This window comes from Quercus suber, unplaced genomic scaffold (assembly GCF_002906115.3).
Source record: "Quercus suber isolate HL8 unplaced genomic scaffold, Cork oak 2.0 scaffold_176, whole genome shotgun sequence".
In the NCBI taxonomy this organism is placed as follows: Eukaryota; Viridiplantae; Streptophyta; class Magnoliopsida; order Fagales; family Fagaceae; genus Quercus; species Quercus suber.
Window position 1 is genome coordinate 589192 of NW_027069636.1, and position 15082 is coordinate 604273.

General features: G+C 36.4%; 1 protein-coding gene across 2 annotated transcripts in view; it reads right to left on the reverse strand.

Annotated features, from left to right (window-relative positions):
• The window catches only part of LOC111998469 (uncharacterized), a 43286-nt gene extending 28445 nt beyond the window's left edge, over positions 1-14841 (reverse strand). Inside the window, exons 1-6 of one of the 2 annotated variants that reach the window (XM_065778241.1) lie at positions 14630-14841; positions 13173-13597; positions 3919-4015; positions 1180-1275; positions 997-1068; positions 23-160 (exon numbers count right to left, since the gene is read on the reverse strand). In XM_065778241.1, the coding sequence (XP_065634313.1) occupies positions 23-160; positions 997-1068; positions 1180-1275; positions 3919-4015; positions 13173-13591 (822 nt within the window). In that variant the 5' untranslated portion in view covers positions 13592-13597; positions 14630-14841. Of the gene's footprint in view, positions 1-22; positions 161-996; positions 1069-1179; positions 1276-3891; positions 4016-13172; positions 13598-14629 lie in introns of both variants that reach the window. The other variant, XM_065778240.1, reaches the window with a different exon arrangement.
• Positions 14842-15082: the final 241 nt, after the last annotated feature.

Sequence of the window (15082 nt, forward strand, 5' to 3'; positions counted from 1 at the left end):
ACATACATAGATAAACTTCTACCTGTTCCAAGAACTCGTGTAAACGCTTGAGGACACGCCGAGAAACAGTAATCACTCCAACTTCAAGGATTTGATCCCAGTAAGTAGAGCCCATCTTTGGAGCACCTCCTGGATATATCTCTGACAACATAACTTGCGCCTGCATATGATACAAGTCAATGCATACAGTAGAACCACGCCAAAGGCAACATCTATCTTGTAGGGGGAAAAAAACTATGGCTAAAACCATCAAAAGACAAAGTAAAGGACATTTCAAAAAGTAATTGATACTGGGAAACTAACAAAGCTCAGTATATGGCAGATGCAGTAAAAATAATTTTATTCAAAAAAGAAGATAGATCAGAGCACAAAATGCAAATTGGCCTACTCCTAAAGAATTACAATCTCAAGCTCAAAAAATCTAGAAAGTCTAAAGAAGAAGACTAAGGGATGACAATGAAGACATTATTTTTGGTACAAGTAAACGAAGTCATTACTGACAGATGATAACAATGAAGGAAAATAATTTCTTCCCAAAAACATATGCTTATTCTTGCATACTAGCTTCGTACTTAAGAAAGGAATGTTGCATGCTGAAAAGGTTTATGGGATAGGATTTGTGTAGGGAAAGTAACATATTAATGGTAAAAGAAAATTTTGGTACGGAATCAACAGGAATCACCCATAATTTAAAAAACAAAAACAAAAACAAAAATGAAAAGAAAGGAATTTCCACTATATCCTTCACATCATTAAATTCTCAGAAAAGTTTAAAGAAAGTAGTATGAAACAGGTGTCACTATCATTCTATCAAAAAGAACATGTGAAAATTCCTTGACAATTTTTTAAATAACTCCTCTTATTTGCTAGGGAACTAGAAATTCAAATAATCCTTCAAAACCAAGACAAAGATTACTTGAAGAAAAAAGATATACCGTTCTTTTGACTACAGCCACACCAAGTAAATATTCCATGTTTGTAGGTGTTGAGCATTACCTTATTCAAAAGCTGTTGGGACATCTTTGCAGATCTTGCAGAAGTAGCGGCAATGTCTATACAAAGAAGAATCTGGCAAAAAATACACACACATCAGTCAATAAGCACATGGAAGATATTTTAATATTAACTTTCACAGAATTTGAGAATAGGAGAATAGAGATTAACATTGCAGGCACTTACTGCAGCCAAAGGACCTAATTGGGAGCGTAAAGAGGCAAAATCTAGATCTTGTACCGCAGAAGACCCATCAGCAGCACGAGACACTACATCTTCTACCTAGAAAAATAAAATAAAAATGAATCCCTTTTTTAAGAGACTGAAGAAACCATGGGCAAACATCTTTTTTTTTTTTTTTAGGCGTGCCTGAGAGATGACTTTAAGTTTCATCTGGTGGGATGGAATACTTTGTGTTCTCCGTTGAAAAATGGAGGATTAGGAGTGTGAGGAAATTGGGAACTTCATCATAGAACATGTGGAATGAAGATTGGGTGGTTGGAAGAAGATTTTTTGTCAAAGGAAGATTAGCTTTCTTGAAGAGTACTCTTTCTAGTTTGCCTATGTATGTTATGCATTTGTTCACCATTCCTACTTATGTGGCAAATAGAATTGAGAAGTTGTTGAGGTATCTCTTTTTTTTTTTGGGGGGGGGGTGGGGGGGAGGCGTGCCTGAGAGATGACTTTAAGTTTCATCTGGTGGGATGGAATACTTTGTGTTCTCCATTGAAAAATGGAGGATTAGGAGTGTGAGGAAATTGGGAACTTCAGTCAAGCACAACTGGGGACATGATTATGGTGCTTTGAAGAGGAGGAAAACNTGGAATACTTTGTGTTCTCCATGAAAAATGGAGGATTAGGAGTGTGAGGAAATTGGGAACTTCAGTCAAGCACAACTGGGGACATGGTTATGGTGCTTTGAAGAGGAGGAAAACCATCTTTGGAGAAGTGTGATTGGTGTAAACTATGGGACGAATGGGGGTGTTGGATTGCAGAGAATGTTGGAGATCCCATGGGTGTGGTTCTTGAAGAGTATAAGAGCAGGATGGGACAGCTATGTGAGCTACGCTAGTCATGGTTGGGGATGGAAGCAGGGCTGGACTTTGACAGGATATTTGGTGTGGTGACTTTGCATTGATAGAATTGTTTCCATAGTTCTCGATTGTGGTTGATAGAGAGGCTTCATATTATGCTTATATGAAATAGCTGGAGGGACTCCATGAAATATTAGATTTCTGTGGTTTTAATGATTGGGAATTGGAGTCGGTTGAATTTTTTTTGGTATCTTGTATTCTAATATTTCTTGTGGAGGTGCCAGAGATCATCTAAAATGGTGTTTGAAAGGTAATGGGATGTTTGATGTCAAATCCTACTTAAAGTTCTTTGTGGTTCTAATGGTACAAATTTTCCATGAAGGAGCATAGGGTGTACTTACGTACCAAAGAGAGTTGCTTTCTTTGCCTGGTCAGTAGCATGATGGAGGATTCTGATAGGGAAGAATCTAATAAAAAGAGGCATGGGGTTAGTAAATTGTTGTTGTATGTGCAGATGCACTACCGAGATAGTGGACCATTTGTTACTTCATTGCTGGTTGCTACTGAGCTGTGATCTTTTACTTTTGCCATGTTCAGAATACAATGGGTGATCCATAAGGGAGTGATAGATGTTTTATTTGGTTGGTGTAGTGGATTTAGCAAGAATAGAAGCTCTTTTGCATGGAAGTCTGCCCTCTTTGTTTTATGTGGACAGTATGGAAGGAGAGGAATAACCGAAGAAAGTAACCATAAATAGTCAACTGGTCTAGAATTGAAATCTGGTTTCTTAAGAGATTTGTTTGAGTGGTTTGCATCATTGGCACTAATGATTTGAATTCTGTTTTAGACTTTATTTATTCACTTTCTCTTTAAACCTAATGATTGGTTTTTGTATTTTTTATGAGTATTTTTTGTGCGCACTGTATAAAGTCCACCCCCCCCCCTCCCTCCCTCCCTCAATAAAGACAAAGTCATTACTTCTAAAAAATGATATTTCTCTCTAATCATGCTATATATGCAACATTAATGTTTTAGCATATATTATGTGTTGGATTTCTCTGTATTGTGATATTTGGTGTCTTTTTGTTGACTACTGATGTTTAGTTCTGAATGAATCTTGTCTTGGTTGCAATTTTCCTCTCATATGTGAAATGATATTTGCCATGGTTTTTTGTGCAGTGAGTTTAACGTCGTAAACTCATTATTATTTTCTTGTCAATAAAGCTTTGATTACCTATCAAAAAAAACCCCCACCCCCCCTCCAAAAAAAAAAAAAAGAGCTACCTCAACAACTTCTCAATTCTATTTGCCAGATAAGTAGGAATGGTGAACAAATGCATAACATACATAGGCAAACTAGAAAGAGTACTCTTCAAGAGAGCTAATCTTCCTTTGACAAATAAATCTTCTTCTAACCACCCAATCTTCATTCCACATGTTCTATGATTAAGTTCCAAATCCCCCTTTCTTTGAAAGATGCTCCCAACAGCATCCTCAAATAATTCATACATAGTTGGGCACCTTAATTCTTTGAACAATTAACAGCAAAAACATGCAACAGTCTGAAATGCCAAAGGCCGCGAAATCACACAGTAACAATGATTACTATCATAGCTTTCACTTCCTACCTTCAGTGATACCATCCACAACTTAGCTGCTATAAGAACCTCTGATGTTTTAATTTATATTTTTGATAGGTAATAGATAATTTCATTAAAAAAAGTACATCCTGTTCACGATGATGAACAAAATACAATTGACTGGTTCAAAGTAAAAAATGAAAAGAAAATAGCAATTTGTAGATATACCAGTAATATATGAAAGCATTAAATTTATAGTTAAAAGTTGATGATCTGAATCATACAGAAGCTCTTATGAAGGCGCTATCTACCCATTCAACTACTTCAAGGGTTGCTTTATCTTCAGCAGATAATGAAAATCGATGAACCGCCTCTTCTCCAATGTCATACTTTGCTCTTTGCATGCAACTGCACAATAGAAGAACATAATCATATTCAGCTCTGCACAATTAGGTATCACCATCATTAATATAATCAATTAATTGATAATTTTCTGTAGTTACTGATTCAACTTGACTTGGGGTCCTCATCCAATGTCTAGCTATAACAGGGCAACAAGACAGGCATAAGTCCAGCACAATTAAATAAAAAACCTCTTTTTTTTGTTCTTTTCTTTTTTTTATAGGTAATAAAAATTTTATTGATAAGAAAAGTACAATGAGTTTACTATTGTTTACGATAGTAAACAAAAAAAAAAAAAAAAAAAAAAAAAGGAAAAAGGGATACAAACAGATCAAAGGGAAAAGCTAACAAAATTAATAAAATCAAGCAAAGACGTACAATGCCTAAACCGCCAAATACGAGACCACCCAAATAAAGTCCTAGTTAGTAAAGACTTCAATAGGTCCACAATTCTTTCAGTGTCCACAAATGTTCAGGCATTGCATTCCTTCCAAGTTAACCACATAAGACACGCCGGTACCATATTCCAAACATTGGAAGAATGAATGCCCAACCAATTCCACCATGTAGAAGTAGAGAGACTACTGTCTTCGGCATCACCCTTTGAACCCCAAACAAGTAGAAGACTTCACTCCACAAGGTATGGACAAACTTGCAATGTAGTAATAAATGATCCACGGTTTCCTCCTCACACCACATAGGCAACCCCAATTAACAAGAGGCAAGTTCTTAACAAGGTTATCTATTATGAGAATCCCACCCCTAGCAACTGTCCATAAGAAAAAGACACCCTTCTAGGAACCTCTTTACCCCTGCCTTGACCCCTCAGGCTTTTAAAATTTCAATCAATCTACCCCTAACCAAAGCATGTATATGCCAGCCCAACCAGAGAGATGGATTAGGACAAAACACCCACCTAAAGGTACTAAATATATAGGAGTCAAGGATAAACTAGTGCTTTTGTGTGTGAAAGTCAAGTTCAAGTTAAACCTGATATAAGTAACAAAGTTTTATTGAAACGAGAAATACTTCATGTTCACGATGATGAACACTGAGTATTTAAAAATTACAAACAATCAGGAAAAAGATCCTAAAGAGTTTTGGAACCCAAAAATGGAAGTACAATGTGTAAAGTCCTATGCTCGAGACCAATCAAACAGGGTACGGATCAACAAAGATTGTAATTGATCAGGAGACCTCTCCTTATACCTTCAATGCTTGCAAAATATCAAGATGATTGTATATCAATAACCATATCATTTATGAAATGTTTAAATTTCATATTTTTTGTATTTTAAGAATCATACATAGAACATGAGTTTATAAATCAGATAGTTAAAAACGTTCAATTGACATGAAGTTCAGCATGCGTGTTAAAACGAATAGAAAGTGTAATCTAACAATGGGATTTTCAAAATATTAATAATTTCTCCCAGATGTAGTTTTTGTGGTTCATGAAGGCAATCGTATTCAGTTTTGGTATGATCCTTGGAGTGACCAACTTCCTTTAAAGGATCTATATCCTGATCTGTTTGATTGCCACTTCGAATGTGTTGGATCCCCCATCGCAGGGGATAGTGAGAAGTTTGCATTTTCATAGAGATTTTCATGATTAGGAGGGGATAGTGTACTCATTTTTAGATTGCATTTATACAAAGCTGCCAACAGGGGTGGGGGGTGATAGGACATCTGGGAAGTGGCAATTTTGATGATTGCTCTTTTCACAGTGCTATTTGTGGAACCAATACTCATTCTTTACCATGGAAAAGTATTTGGTGTACTAAGGTCCCTAAGAGGGTGTCATTCTTTTTGTGGTTAGCTGCGTGTGGTAAGATTCTCACAATTGATAACCTCATTAAGGGGGGTTTACGGCTGGTCAATTGGTGTCGTATGTGTCATTGTAGTGGGGAAATAGTAGATCATCTTTTGATCCAATTTGAGATTGCTTATGCATTATTGAGTGTTTATGATTTTTGGGATTCATTGGGTGTTGCCAAACAAGGTAGCATCCCTTCTTTTTGGATGGCACAATTGGTTTGGAAAACATTCCTCTGATGTATGGAATTTGGTGTCAGGGCAAGTGATGTGGTTAGTGTGGAGGGAGAGAAATAACTATATATTTGAGCAGACTATGAGATCTCTTTATCAATTGAAGTCTTTGTTGCTCAGTGCCTTGTTTGATTGGGCTTGGACATGGGGTTTGACCAATTGCACTTCGATTTTTTATTTTGAGCTTTCTCTTAGATCTTCTAACTAATATGCTTGTATTTTTTCAAGGTGGTCTCTGTACATCATCATGAACATAGAGTAGTCCTTTTCATTCAATAAAATTCTGTTACTTACCAAAAATAAATGTACAATTGGGGTAGGGCTGTCCACGGGTCGTTTCAGGTCGGGTTTGTGCCCAACCCGGAACCGACCCGCCAGAATCGGGTGGGAAAAAAAGTCACCCGCCGCCGACCCGCCAGAGTAATCGGTCGGGCGGTTCAGACCATCAACGGGTGGCGGGCAGGTCGGTCGAATTCAAGACGGCGAGAAAACGCGTGGAAATAACACAGATCCGGCGAAAATCTCATCAGATTGAATGAGATTTCGCCAGATCCGGTGAAAATCTCACCGGATCTAAGGGAAATAGTGCCGGAGTCTGGGTTTTTCGCTGGATTCTGGAAAATTTTGGCCAGAATCTAGAAATTTTGGCCGGCATCTGGAAATTTTGCCGAAATCTTTCGGTCGGTTCGGGTTTTTCGAGTTTTAGGGGAGGAAAACCAAAACCCAACCCACTGGAATCCATGGTTTTTAAACCCGGTACGGTCCGACCAGGAAACTCGTGAACCGTTCAGATTCACGGTCCATTTAAGGTTACAAACCGTTCCATGCAAAAAAAGCATGGAATCGTCCGAACCGCGGTCCGACTGGCCGGTTCTGTGAACCGTGACCGGTTCTCACGGTTCAAGCAGGTGGGCTGTTTTAGCCTAAAACGGCGTCGTTTCGTCCTTCTTTTTTTTTTTTTTTTTTTCTTTTACCTAATGTGGCGTCATTTTGGGCATTGTGATTTACTAACCTGAACTAGGCTAAAACGATTCAAACTAAACCTAGTCTCTCAAATCTCTCTGCCTCTTCCTCACTCTCTCGTCTCTGCCTCTCCCTCGTCGCCGCTGCGATCCTCGTCGCCGTTGCAGCTCACGCATCGCCGCTCTCGCCATCGCAGCTCACAGCTCAGCCGTCGCAGCCCAAATCGCAGCTCACGCATCGCCGCTCAGCCGTCGCAGCTCCCTCATTTCTCTCACGCTCATCGCCGTGTTACAATCAATTCCTTCACCGTCGACTAGCACACACATTTATCACGGCAAGTTTATTTCTTTGTTTCTTATTTTGATTTTTAGGCATTTAGAAAAACAAAAAAGTTTGTTAATATTATTTGATGTGCTATGATTCTTCCTTAAAGTCTAGCTTTTGAGATGGTATGCTATAAATTATTGGCGAAATTACATATTGGAGCAACAGAGTGAATATTTGGTAGTGATGTTATGTTATTTTTACCTAAAAATTAAAGAAATTTAGGTTCACTTCTTCTGCAAATTCTTGTATGCAGTATCAAATGGCTGTATATGGTGACACAAAATCATTCAATCAGTGAGATGTTGGTGCTGCTGAAATTTGATAAGGCATATGAATTAACTGGATAATTAGTGATAACAATCCTTAATTTTTGGGACAGGAATTCCTCAACCATCTAAGTAAGGATTCGAATAAGCATCCGTTGTGTACTTTTAATCAAATTATAACTGGAAAGGACAAAAGAATTTTGGTATGAAAAATGTCCAAGACAGCATACGTTGCTGGCTTAATGTGTAACTGTCTAAGGTAGCAATAGAAATGCTAAGGCATGATAATTCTTGTTACATGATAATTCTTTGACTCTATGACTTTGTGTATATTAGTTTGTTAATTTGACTGTGTATGAAGTTGTGATTCTTTGACTATTTGTATTTCAAAAATTGATGGGTCTATGCGTGTTTGATTAGTTGTTTAGTCTTTTAGATTAAAATGGAAACAGAGACCGGGTCTACTCCATCACATGAAGTTGATTCCAATGTAGTGAAGTCTAGTTCAAGAGTAAGGGAAAAGGTTGATCCGGCTTGGGAACATTTTAGCCTTGGTAAGGATGAGAAGGGACGGAATACTTTTACATGTGTGTATTGTAGGCAAACATATAAAGGTGGGGGTATTAATAGGATGAAACGACACCTTGCGGGGATAAAAGGTGATATTGGATCGTGTAAAAAGGTTTCTCATGATGTGAGATACCAAATGTTTGAATATTTGAAGGAGTTTGAGTTGAAGAAAAAAGCTGAGAAACAACGTCAAGAAGAAATGTTTAGTGTGCCTTCCACAAATAGTGATATACAAGAAGATGAAGATGTTCAAGAAGTATTTAGTAGTGGGTTGCCTAAAAAACCTGTTTTAGGTAAAAGAAAGGATACAAGCTCAGTAGATAATTACTTTGCTCCAAGAACTACCCCAGGAGCTCAACCTGGTCTTAAAAGTGTGTTCCAAAGCAAAGAAAGGGTGAGGCAAGCTGATATAGCTATTACAAGGTTTTTGTATGACAATTACCTTTCTTTTAATGTAGTGAGAATTCAGTGTACTACCAAAAGATGATTGATGTCATAGCTGCTGCTGGTCCTGGTTACAAAGGTCCATCTTATCATGCTGTACGGGTCCCTTTGTTGAGGGATCAAAAGAAAGAGGTTCAGTTGTTGGTTGAGTCACAACGTAGGCATTAGGCAAAAGTTGGATGTACACTTATGGCTGATGGTTGGACAGATACTAGACATAGGTCATTGATTAATTTCCTTGTTTATTGTTCTAGGGGAATGGTATTTATAAAATCAGTTGATGCCTCAGATATTGTGAAGAGTACCAAAAACTTGTTTAAATTGTTTGATGAAGTAGTTACATGGGTTGGTCCAAAAAACATAGTTCACATGGTTACTGATAATGCTTCCAATTATGTATCTGCTGGTAAATTGTTGTGTGAAAAGTATAAAACTATTAGTTGGTCTCCTTGTGCAGCACATTGCCTGAATCTTGTGCTGTAGGATATGGGAGACATGCCTCATGTGGAGAGACTCAAAAGCCGCGCAACCGAAGTTATAGTTTTTGTTTATAATCATGTGGCTTTGATTGCTTGGTTGAGGAAGAGACCTGGTTGGACAGATATTGTACGCATGGGAGCAACAAGATTTGCTACTACTTTCCTTTCATTTGGAAGCCTTCATGTGCATAAGCATGACTTGCAAGCCTTAGTGACTAGCAAGTTCTTTGTGAACAATAGATTGGCAAGAGAGTCAAAGGCAAAAGAAGTAGTTTCTATCATTTTGGATAATTCTTTTTGGGATGATATTAATGTTCTTGTCAAGATTTCATCGCCACTTATCCGTTTGTTACGGATTGTTGATTCTGATCAAAGGCCTGCAATAGGATATGTGTATGAGGGCATGCATAGAGCACGGTTGGGAATCAAGAAGATCTTCCGAATGAAGAAGCACTTGTACAAGCCATACACCTCAATTATAAAAAACCGTTGGGACAAACATTTGCGTAAAGATCTTCATGCTGCTGCATATTGGTTAAATCCCGCTTTTCAATATGATGAGGAGAATTTTTGTCGGAAACCAGCAGTAAATATGGCTGTTTTGGACTACATTGGGACAAAATATGATGGTGACAAAGAGAAAGTAATTAAGGAAACTCAATATTTTCGAGACCGTATTGGGAGCTTTGATAGAGATCTTGCATTGTCAACAAGCACGACCACTCATCCAGGTGAGAAGTAATTAGTTTACTTTAATACTATAAACAAATCTTAGTTTTTTTGTTCATGTTGAAAGTTAGTTTTGTTACTATAGTTAGAAACTTAGAATAACTGAAGTGATTATTCAATTGAAAGTTTGTTTGTTTATGTTGATTAATATTAGATTACGTTGTGTTATGAAAATCAGATGAATGGTGGAAGTTGTGGGGTGCTGATGCTCCAAACTTGCAAAAATTGGCAATTAGAATCCTTAGCCAAACTTCCGCCTCTTCTGGATGTGAGCGTTGTTGGAGTTTATTTGACCAAATACATTCTAAGAGGAGAAATAGGTTGGAGCATCAAAGGCTCAATGATCTTGTGTTTGTTCATCATAACTTGCGATTGAAACATAGGTAACTAAATATTATATCTTGTCATTATATTAATTTTTAAGAAGTCATTTATATAATGTAATTGTTAGTTACTAGTTATGTTCAAATTCCAATAATGAGCATGGCATTTTATGATACAGGCTTTACAACAAAAAGTTTAATTTTGACCCCATTGATTATGCAAGTATCGACAAAACTGATTTTTGGGTATATGTGGAAGAGGAAGACCCATATCTTAATTATGAAGAGTTGGAGAATGCAATTTATGAAGAGGGTGCATATCCAGCAGAGCCTTCTTCTAATATTGAAGATTAGTTTATATGTAAACAATTTGATAACTTATAATGATTTTTCTTTTATTTTTTTCAAACTTGTGTAAAAATTATAATGATTTTTCTTTTTATTTTGTTCAAACTTGTGTGTAGAATCTGTAGATGATAGCAATGAGGTTGAAGGAATTGAGTTGGGAACATTTGGACAGCCTATTGGCCCTCCTCCTGGATTTTCAGGGAATGATGATGAGTATGCTAACTTTCATGACATTGATGATTTATCATCATAATAATTCTGTTTGAACTTTGAAGTTCTATTTTGTATTTTAGAAATAATTTCTATGTCTTTTTGTAAGACACAATGTGTAACTTGGAGTTTGAAGTTTTGTTGTTGTTTTTTAGAAATAAGTTTTATGTATTTTTGTAAGAAACAATGTGTAGTTGTGTACTGTAACTTGTAGGCTTGTTTATGTATTTTTATTTTGTACTTTTAAGTTTTATGGATTACATTTACTTTTAGGTCTTCTTGTGCTTTTGTAATAGAAGCAGTAATAGATACTTCAAACTAGCTAGAGCTATAGAACAATGCCTCAGAACATCAGCAGCTGCTTATATAATGCAGTGTTCTTTAAATGGTTATATTCTACAAATTCAAGATAATATCAGATCTCTATTCTGTCATAGTAAAGTTTTTATCATCTTGACTTGTTTTTCTTTTTCCCCAATACGTCACATAATCTTTGTCATTCAGTATCATTTTGATTTTGCATGGGCTTATATACTTTTGGACTTGTATCATTGCCTTTTGTTGTGCTACCTACTTCGGTTTCATTTTTATTTTTTTGGGGTCAATTTATTCTTTAATGATCCCTTTTCATGGATATGTTGTTCAGGTTGCAAAAGATAGTGCTGATGTCATTATATTGGATGAAAACTTTATGACTATTTTAGTTAATTTTTCTATTTTTTATTAATTTAATGTTTTTATATATATTTAAAATAATTATTAAATTAATTATGACGTCATCACGGTTCGACCCTGGTTCAACCTCAGTTCGACCTTAAAAACCTTGAACCTCTCCCTTTTACGGTTCAATGAATGGTTCGGGTCTGAAAACCATGCTGGAATCAGTTTCTGGTGATAAAGACCAGCCAGAGTAGCCAGGTCGACCAGTTTCGGGTCAGATCCAGTCGGTTCTTCAAGTTGGTCGGGTGATCGGATAAATTTGGACAGCCCTAAATTGGGGTAATTTTTATCAATATTACACTACTCAATAATTTTTTATTGGATGTATTTTTTGACAAATCTGCCATTGGACTACATTGTCTCCTTCGACCTTATACCCTATATGCATGCAAATCATCAAGACAATAAGAAATAATAACTATCTCATCTATAAAATGTTTAAAATTCAAATCTTTTAAACTTTGAAATTATATATAGAACATGAGTTTATAGATCAAAAAGTAGAGAACATCCAATTAACATGAAATTTGGCATGTGTGTTAAAAACATAGAGAATATGTAATTCAACATTACGATTTTCAAAATATTAATCCAATAAAAAGTTATTAGGTTATGTAATATTAAGGAAGAGTTACACCGGGTGTTGTATGTGTAAGAATGATTGAGAATCGGTGGACCACCTACTCATTCATTGTCCTTTTGCCTCTAATTTATGGTCCTTTGTATTTAGTTCATAGCTTGGGTTATGCCTAAACAAGTGGTTGAGTTTGTTGCTCGTTGGCATAGAGGCGTTGGGCGACATAGGTCAGCATTTGTTTTGGATGTTATTCTGCAGTATATTATGTGAAACATTTGGAGAGAACGGAATAATAGAATCTTTCAAGGGGAGGAGCATTCTATTATTGAGTTGAAGAGCATTTTCCTTCTGTCTTTATTTGAATGGTAGACTGCTTTGAGTGGTCTTGCAATACCTTCTATTTTAGATTTCGTAGATTTATGTAATTTTGGGTAGGCTTTTGCTTGCCTGTACACTCCGTGTACAAAGGAAGTTGTTTTTCTCCCTCTTGTAATTTTCCTTTTTTCAATAAAGTTTTTGTTTACTGATCAAAAAAATAAAAAATAAAAAGAAGAGTTACACAAGGTGGTGTGATCTTGACCCTAACTTGACCCTATACGGAACAAATTTGTTTAAACAACAAAAGATTCCCAGATCTGTACACAACCAAAACCTAAGTTAAGAATTAGATTACCACAACCAATAAAAAATAATGAACCTATATGTTCCAATTGGTAGTGAATAAATCAAAGGTAAAAGAAACAGAAAATTGAATACTACAACTTCAAAGATTTGCTTGTTAAGAATTCCTGACCACTACACAATTCCCTATCATAGATGAGTTGAGAATCCTCTTTTCTTAGTAACTTAATATCAAATATATAAATTTTTTATTATCCACTATATTTTATTACTTCGTTTATCAGCAACCAAAATTTGAAAATCTGGAATGCAGACATTGCAGAGGATCATAAAATATGCACTTCAACAGGACAAAATTGTGAAGTCTAACTAGAAGTAATTGACAAACTTTAACCTAGGGCCTAGAGCAACAAAACTTGCTTTATAGTCCACCATCTGACATACTAGAATTACTCAATAAGATACACAGCATGCATATCATGAGCAAGAACCAGTTACTCATCTTATGAATTTCAGAAAAGAGTTTATTTAACTCACAGGTTGAGTAGCTTTGAGGGGGCTGCACGTAATACAGTCAATGCTTCCTTCCATCTCCACTGGCGTTCGGATAATGGTAAAAGGCGCTGCAAAGTTGACAACCGCCATTCCCACTCTTCAGTGAAACGTCTAGCAATTGAGACTCTCCACTCTAAGGCCTGTCTTCCACCCATTATTACATCCTCACTCAATGCTTGCTCTAGTTCAATCACAGCTGACGGAAGATTGCGATTTAATATATCAAGTAGAATCCCCATGAAAGATATAACCATTTTGTTCCCTCCATCACATGAAGTGAGATCATTATTTTCCCAAGCATGGGTGTAGCATGATTTAGAATCTCTCTCTGGGGAGACACAATGCGTCAAATTCAGAGAAAGATCATCCATATGTAAAAGAGAAATTATGACGTTCACCATCAATATCTGCATCATTGAATAGAATCCACATTAATTTATACCATATTAAAAATGAGGAAAAGTAACTAAAAGTAATAAAAAAAAAGTAACTAAAAAACATTAAATATATGCTGCTACAACTTGTAAATTAAAGGCATTTAAATTTAAATTCAAAGGGATATAAATGTCAGAGAAGCTTCTTGTTATTTTATATTAGCATAAGAGTGTTCTTGTAATCATGTCATAAATCCTAATATAAATATGTGCTAAGGTGAGGGACTGATTAACATAGCCCTAGACCTTTTCTCTCTCCCTCTCTCCATTCTTTCTATTTTTTTCTGCTTTCTCTAGGCATCAGAGTGTCCTAATCCAACCCTAAAATGCATTAGAACATCTAAAGGTCACCATCTGTACATTAACATCATCACTAATGTCAATACCAACACAATCGCTAGATTCAAGCAACCACGTGCTCTGAGTCACCAGCCTCTCGTGATAATTATGGTGATTTTTCCATATATTTTGAAGTCATTTGATGTGCGTTTCTATTTTCTATTTTTATATTTTTGACACTATTTTTTTTCAATCTGCAGTTTTTCATTTGTTTGTTGGTTTTGTTGCTTGGGTTTACTCCCATGGCAGCTGAATAAGACTTAGGAAGCCTTAGGTGATAGTTGCTTTGCTAATTTATGGAGTTTGGCAAACGATTCTATATATTTGGAGCGTGTCAACAGTTCAGTCCTTCAAAGATTTTTTTATTCTATAATTTTTTTTCCTTTGGTGATTTGTTAAAGTTGAGTTGTTTTATGACTTTGGGAAGTTTGACCAGACTTGAAAACAGAAATTTTTTAAGTTCTATTAGAGCATTAGCACTGGGGAATGCTAATGCCAAATGTAAGGGGAATTTGGCATTGTAAGCCCCAAAATGCTCTGCATCAGGGAATGCTAATGCCAAGTATTGTAACCTTTTTTGCAATACTGCTACAGTGCAATTCTACTTTTGGAATTGCACTGTACTGTAGCAGTATTGTAAAAATAATAATAATAATTTATTCTCACCTGATGCAAACTTTCTCTCTCCTCTCTCTCATTTTCTCTGTTATCTTCTCTCTCTTCCTTCTCTCTTTCTCATCTGCTCTCTCCTCTCTTCAGGGCCAAACACCATCCTCCTCCCAACATCAACATCACACATCACAGTGGCTCATTTTTTCTGGTGGGTTGTGATCCAGCGGGTTCTGTGGTTGCTTTTTTTTTTTTTTTGGGCATGGGTCACTATGGTGGTTGTGGTTTTTGGCGTGGATTACTGTGGTTGTTGTGGTTTTTTTTTTTTTTTTTTTTTTTCCGATGACCAATAACCCACTTCAGCCACAACCCAACCACGACCCAAACACCGACCTAACCACGACCAACGACCTAAACACCAGACCCAACCACGACCAACGACCCACTTCAGCCGTACCCACCTCTTCCTTTAAGCATTGGTCACAGCAAAAAAAAAAAAAAAAAAAAAAC